The following is a 7,882-nucleotide window of genomic DNA, read 5'->3' as shown; positions in this document are numbered from 1 at the left end:
CAGTTTAAAACAAAAATTGTAAAGAAATATTCCTATTTCATGTTACAACTTGTGGTCCAAAAGAATTGAATCTTTTTTTTTTTTTTCAAAAATTCAAGGTCACTTATACTTTTTTAAACAACATTACAACCTTTTTTTCATAATGACTAATTATTCGATGATTTAGCTTAAACGTTTCTTTAAAAGAAATATCGCAGACAAGAGAGACGTATATCGGTTTCCGCGAGGTGATCTATTTTTGCGCCAACGAGTATAGTGGCAACCTCGTTATGTGCTCTAGGATAAACGGCACGTCGCTATAAGAACGAAATTGCACTGTACGCGCGGTCTGTGATTAGAAAGGGCACATTGTAACGCAATAAATATGCGTATAGATTTACCTATACGTATGTTTATTGCCTACCAGGCACGAGAGCGTAGTCGGCGATTGCGTGCGCGCACGAGAGACACATGCAAGTTGCGAAATTCGTACTCTTTCGAGAAAGCTCCGTTTCAGAAAGGCGCAAACGAATTTGCATAATACGATGGTAGGCCTCCCATTAGTGGGGAATGAATAAGGCGGCAGTGAATCGGAAACACGCGAATGTTGATTTGAGAACGAACTAATTCCGTGGTCAGACCGGTTTAGATTTCGCGAATACCAACAGTTATTCAGATGTTGGTTAAGTAATAATACAGGTATTTTTGAAGCTAATTTAATGAAACAATTGATGGTCTTCGGAGAACATTGAATTTTACGTTAAAACTTGATAATATTGTATTAAAATGATTTTATTACAGACAATCTTAATTCTGTAACTTTAATTTCGAATAAAATTATATATATAAACGTGAAAAGATGGAAAATCTAAAATAAAATATAATGAAATACAAGTAATAACAAGATATATATAATCAGTTAACACAATTAATGCTGATAAAAATATAATTAAAAAATAAAATATTATTATATATATAATTTTATAATAAGATAATAACATTTTTCAATAAAACAATAGAAACATCATATAAAACTTACGGTGAAAAGAATGGGAAAGTAATAAACAATTTGAATCCATTATTCAAGATACGAAAATTAAAAATTTCAAGTTTTATATCACCAAGGGAAGTTTCACAACTGTGGAACCGATTTAAATCTCCATGAAATATGTTGTTAAACATGAAAATCTAAGAGACAAGTATTTTTTTATACATGCACTAACTCATGTTTAAGTAGTGAAACACCTTTTTGAAAAATAACGGTATTTCTTTTTCGAGCCGAATATCGTTGGAAATGTAAGAGAAAAAAATTAAAAAAATTTTTTTATTTAACAAAATATTCCCACCAACCGCAATTTTTTCAAATTTTTCAATTTTTTATCGAATTAAAGATTATTTTTTCTAAATTCAACCATGTGTTAATAAAATTATATTACGACATATCATTTTCAAGAATTAATTATAAACGCTTTCGTATATACGCTATCCGTGTATATCATCATCATCATCATATCTTAAAATTGGCGTGTCAAGCTTTTTTGAAGCCTCTATTCGTTGAGGCAGTTAAAGTAATCCGAAAATGGTGAATTTTGGTAACAAGGAATTTTCGGGGACGCTCTTTTAAAAACATGGTAAAAATTATGATAATTAAAAAAGACTTATCCAATATGGCGGACGGAAAAGATGCGAAAATCTTAAAGGTTTTCCGATTTCGGCGAAATTTGAATTAAGGGGGCTTACGCGGACGCTGATTTCGAATCTGTGATCAAAATTAGGAAATTCCAAATAGTTAATCCAAAATGGTGGACGAGAGTGTTGCGAAATACATAAAAATTTAAAAATTTAAGCGAAATTAGGTAAATGGGGGTTACCGCGAACGCTGATTTTGATTCTGTGTTCCAAATTTTTAAATTCAATATGGCAGACGGAAATGTTGTGGAAATCAATAAGATTTTCCAAATATGACGAATTTAATAAGACGGAAAGAAATGTAATTATAATTTAAAGCTTAATCGACTATGCTTTGGTGTAAATTTTGTAAGAGAAAATTATATGGTCGTTCAAAAAAAAAAGAATCGCGCGCGTAGCGCTCTGTGAAGTTGGCACCCTTAAATGCGAATATTGGTAATATCATTATTGCATTCGTTTGTCCACTGTTTGTCCACGTTTGTCCACCCGTTATTTTCATTTGTCCACCCTATTTTTATTATATTTTTCGTAATAATGTAAAATAATCATTTGGGGATGTTACAATTTTTTTTATGCATAACTTTTTTTTGGAGGGTGGACAAATGAAAATAATGGGTGGACAAACGTGGACAAACAGTGGACAAACGAATGCAATAATGATTTTACCAATATTCGCATTTAGGGGTGCCAACTTCACAAAGCAGTTCTGTAACGGAAAAAAAAGGAAAAAACAAATAATAATCTCATAAATTAGACAAATCCGGAAAAAAATTTTAAGGATGTATAAATGCTTAAATTTTTTAAAAAATTAAGTAAAGAAAGAACCTACGTTGTAATTTTAGGGGGATTAACAAAAACCAGTTTGGTCTTTTCCAGATTTGTTTGTGTATCTCCAATAATTCTGAATCGCGCGCATAGCGCGCGCAGGAAAAGGCTAGTATACGAAATCGTGTGCATAAGTAATTATCGTCGAAAGAATAAGATACATAAAAAGAGTTTAAGTAAAATTTGTATAGTTTTTTATATGCTTTATGACTGTATATATTATACATTAAATATTCAAAAAATAATAATACACACATATATATAATTATTTTTTGAGTATGTAATATTTTTAAAAACTATATATACCTATTAACTCTGTTATTCTTTGTTTGACATTTAAATTCTTTTATGAATAAAAATTAAAGACAGTTTTATTCCAAGTCTATTCTCTCTCTTATAATAAAATTATTATATAAAATTAAATCTTTGAAAAGTAAATTAAAAATTCGCTGTTACACTTAAAAATACATTATATTTTTAATTGTTTGAAAATGGCACGTCTGAAGATTTTGTCATATGTAATTATATAAGATTACCGCACAATCAAAATAATAAAATTACATGTACATTCAAGATAAGTATAATAAATGGACAGTATAAGTATATTCAACGTTGCAGTCTTACGTTCATTCAGTATAATCGTTTTGTTATAATCATATCTGTGCAATTTGTTAAATTGTTTTTATATTGCGATATAAAGCTAACAATAAGTTTAACATCTTTGAAAATGATGAATCCGTTTAATGTTGTTAGACTTTTATTAGCATATTTGTAAGTTCAATATATATGTATAACAGAAACGCTAGTAACTGAAGCAGAAATTGAATTAAAAGAAAACATACAAAAATTATTATTGGGTAGCATTCTTTATTATAATGGGTTGGAAGTAACAGAGGAAATCTATCTACCTCGATTATCAAGAACCTTATAAATTACATAGTTCTGCAATAATTAAAGATGACGAAAAAGCATGGAGTGAAGACAATTTCTCATCCTGAATGTTCAAGTGATATCACGCATACTTTTACAGTTCTTATAAAAGACGAACTATTGAGTACTGGCGGAATTGGGACATTAAAGAAAAAAATAACGACAAGAAAAGGAAGTCCTTTAAAATCAGTGCAAAATAAATTTAGAAAAGTTTTATTAATCTGAACGTCAATTAAGACGATGTGAAGAACTATTATATTCAGATAGAAATCGTATTATAGAAAAATTATTTTACATCTCCACACACGATAAATTTACTTGTAGCTGTTGGATCAGGATTCATGATGCTGGAAATATCAATCATGTTAATTTCCTTATTCATCGATTTATATATTATTATATGTCTTATTGTTTCGACGATAATTATTTACGCACATGAGCATAGCGTATATACGAAAGAGTTTATAATTAATTTTTGAAAATAATATGACATAATATATCTTTATTACACTTGGTTAAATTTAAAAAAAATTGAAAAATTTGAAAAAAATTGTGGATGTTGGGGATATTTTGTTACACAAAAAAATTAAAAAACTGTTTTTCTATCTTTTATATTTCCGACGATATTCGCCTCGAAAGAAAAATATTATAATTTTTTAAAGAGATTTTACCCCTTATACATATGAATTGGCGCACGTATAAAAAAATACGTGTCTTTTTAGATTTTCATGTTTAACAACATACTTCATGGAGAATCAAATCGGTTCCGGACAGTTGTGAAACTTCCTTTAAGTCCACGAAGAGAATTTTTCGTTACTTTACCAAAAAATTTGCTACAAATTTTTTATCATGTTTAATGATAAATGTAGAACAATTTAACAATCTATTAAATATTATCGATAATCATAAAAATTTTTGAAATATACAAAAGAAATTTTTTATAATTGTAATAAAATTATCAAGTAAATTGTATATACCTATAAATTATTCTAAAGCAAAATATTTAAAATGTACTTTGTAAGATTAACATGTTACATTTTAATATAGTAGTCATTATGTTATTAAATTATTATATGTACTATATAAGATATTTATATATTTATATTATTATTTGGCACCTATTCTATTAAAACAAAGGAATCATGAACTATTTAAAATATTTTTAAATTACTAAAACTTTACTATATTTTTTAGTAAAATTAATTGAATATATTTTATATTTTATTATGAAAATATTAATAAATTAGAAAAAATCACATAAGATTTTTCGAATTTACTATATTGTCCTATCAGCGTTTATCAGCGTAAATTCAGGTTAAATTTTAATAAAAGAAATTTTTCTTTGTGATAATCAGAATATTATTAGTATGGTATACGATCTAGAGTTCAAACCTAAAAGGTATTTTATAAAAAAAGTATTTTCATACTTAGTTGTGTTATTCATGATCTAAGAAACCCAAGTCAACCAATTTCAAGAATACACAGTCGTTTAAAGTTATGACAATATTTGTGACCAATTAGAAATTAGCTTCGAATTTTATAAGCCAATATTAAGTCTCTATTAAGCTACTAATCAGAAATTTGTCTCAAATTGTGTTCAGCTGTTATTATGCTATTATGTTACATTTATTCCTACATCATGATCTTATTCACATATTCGTCTAACGTTTTTTATTGTTTATGTAATTGGAACGTTAAAACCAAATGTCACTTAGTCATTAGTGTTTCCCAAAACATACAGCCAAATTTCAATAATATTAAAAAAAACACAATATTAAACAAAATTTAATTTTTTCTATTATTATTTTAAAAATAGATCGTGCAGAATTTTCTTTTCTGGATGCTCAGAATGCGTTATTAATTCGCTCACACAAGTCCATTTGATATATAAGAAATATCGCAGACGATATTTTCAGGAACGAATAGTTTGACGTTTGGAACCTTTTGTATATCTACAAAGGTATACATACATACATACAGTAGCGTAGTGAGAAAAATGTTTCGAGAGGGGCTGTAGAAATCAGTATTTTCGCGTCGGACGTTTCGGTGACGCTGCATATAAATTATCATAATTTTTTTACTATTACATTTAAAAATCTAAAACTTTCCAGAAAACAAATACTAGAATCTTTTTAGGACCGTACAATTGATAAACAATAATAAACAAGAAGGAAGCCAATAACGGTCAAAGCTGGATCACAAATGTTTATTATAATTATGTGTGAAAAGATTCTAGTATATTTGTTAAACCACGTCAGCCTGAGAAAAGACGTTATTCTCCTACTTTAGATAAATATTGCGAAGAATATTACTACGTCGACCCGCCATCAGAGGTCTATCGATGTTCGCAAAATTTCTCGCAAGTGCTGAGATACGCGTATATCTCTTTATATAAAATCTCGAATAACTTACACAGACGTCTAAGGTAGACTTCCACTACAATGCCTTACTGATGAGTTTAGTAGTAGAAGTCGGGACGAAACGCTAACTTGTGATATTCTTTGCAATCTTATTTACACAGATTTTGATTTATCATTACTTTAACATTACATCGTTAAATTTTAATATGTCTTTCAACATATTATTAAGATCCAATAAGATGCTATAAGCATCAAAAATTGTTAGATTGCTTGTCAATTTAACTAAGTGATATTACTGCGGTAGTTGTTTAGAGTTGTGTTGTAAGTCTAGAAAAAATTTCGGCACGCGATTGGGGGGGACTACATACGCAGTATATATAATAAAATTCACACAATTATAATAAGCACTGTGATCCAGCTTTGACCGTTATTGGCTTCCTTCTTCTTGTTTTCCAGAAAACTTCTTTAAATATTCAATTACAATATAACATTAATGAAATTTTTTAATTTGAAAACTTGTAACACAACTTTAACGTTTAAAAAAAAATTCACTAAACTTGACAAAATATTATTAAAAATCCGCCATTTTGCTGTAAAGTGCTTCGAAAATTTCGGAGTAATTCTACAAGTTGCAGAATATGTCAAAGATTGTAGTGTAAAAATTTGAATAATAAATATTAATATCCGACTGAGATTTCACGAGTTGAAGTGCTGGACTGCGTTCAGAATCTAACGCCATTTTTTGCGATTGTTACTATGAGCAACATTTTTTTCCGTATAATTTATCAAATTTTTGTTTACGTGCCAAATATAAAGAAAAATCAATAAATATATTTTTAATGCATAATAAACGATATTTATGTAACTAAATTAAATATGTGAGAACTATTCCAACAGGATTTAATTTCCTCTCTCAAAACAAATTGACATTTACGGCTCAACAATTTTTTAGACATTCTTATGAAATTATTAAAATTATTCAGAATTTCGGAGGAGAGAGGGCTGCAGCCCCCACAACTCCCCCCTTAGCTACGCCACTGCATACACACACACACACACACACACACACACACACACACATAATATATACATATATTCTCACAGTATCTATCTAAATCTACGTATTTGATATTTCTAATAAAAAAATTGTTTGAGACGTTGATTTTTCCTAACAGTTTCTCGACGCTGCACATATTGTTTTAATTGCTTTACCTACCGATAGAATTTTCGCGATCGTATCTTGTGATTATCTCGGTGATTCCTGACGGATATCGATTTCGATGTTCGATTTTAAGTTCAGTCAACCAGGCTATCGTGTATCTTCGAGTTCTGGAATTGCATTCACGAGAATTAGATACGAGGAAGACATTTACGAAGTGAAATGCATTCTAGGAGTGAAATGCGTTCTAGAAAAATATCTACCGGTTTAGAAAATTGTTGAGCGATTGCACAACTTAGCCTTCACTGTAGCATCAATCGAACATCGATCAATTACAGACAAGTCTTAAAACATAGTTTCACATAATATAAATACAATTTTTTAAACATATAATTTTTTATATCTCTGTTTCGGTCGATGACTATCAAGAATCACGACAGCACATCTCTTAATTAGAAATACTTCTCTTATTTCGCTACTCTCTTCGATTCTCCGGTGAATAAAAACACTGGAAAACACTCGATAGCACTCAGTTTTTGACTTCTTTGCGAGAAGACGCATTATAATGTTCGGTGAATGCCGCAAATTAAGATGTCATAAACTGTGAACACTTGTTACCGTTACCGCACAATTTACACACGTTTGTAAAAACGTGGACGCGCTGTGACGATGTCCTTAACCTAGGCCAACGTCTAAGGACATCATCACCAAGAAACCAACGATGGCGGCCCAGCTGGCGAATTTGCCATTTCCGCTGTAAACAGAAAGCGCGCATGGTGCATCAAGATCCAGGATACGCATTAAGATCCAGAAGATTCGTATAATAAAATTGTATTAGAAAGAACTGTTCAAAATTTAGATACTCCATTTGATTTATAACAACGATATATACATATACATATATATGGATAACGTTTTTATCAGTTTATCTGCATTATTC

The 7,882-nt window shown here is 29.4% G+C and overlaps 1 protein-coding gene across 1 annotated transcript in view; it reads right to left on the bottom strand.

Annotated features, from left to right (window-relative positions):
• Nucleotides 1-7,617: 7,617 nt before the first annotated feature.
• Zip48C (Zinc/iron regulated transporter-related protein 48C) overlaps nucleotides 7,618-7,882 on the bottom strand; it is a 41,875-nt gene continuing 41,610 nt past the window's right edge. The window contains exon 6 of the mRNA XM_018545346.1: nucleotides 7,618-7,696. Coding sequence (XP_018400848.1) covers nucleotides 7,618-7,696 — 79 coding nt within the window. The remainder of the gene's footprint in view (nucleotides 7,697-7,882) is intronic.

This window comes from Cyphomyrmex costatus, unplaced genomic scaffold, assembly GCF_001594065.2.
Source record: "Cyphomyrmex costatus isolate MS0001 unplaced genomic scaffold, Ccosl1.0 scaffold498, whole genome shotgun sequence".
NCBI lineage: Eukaryota > Metazoa > Arthropoda > Insecta > Hymenoptera > Formicidae > Cyphomyrmex > Cyphomyrmex costatus.
The sequence above is the reverse complement of the archived record's forward strand: the minus strand, read 5'-3'. Positions and strand labels throughout refer to the sequence as shown.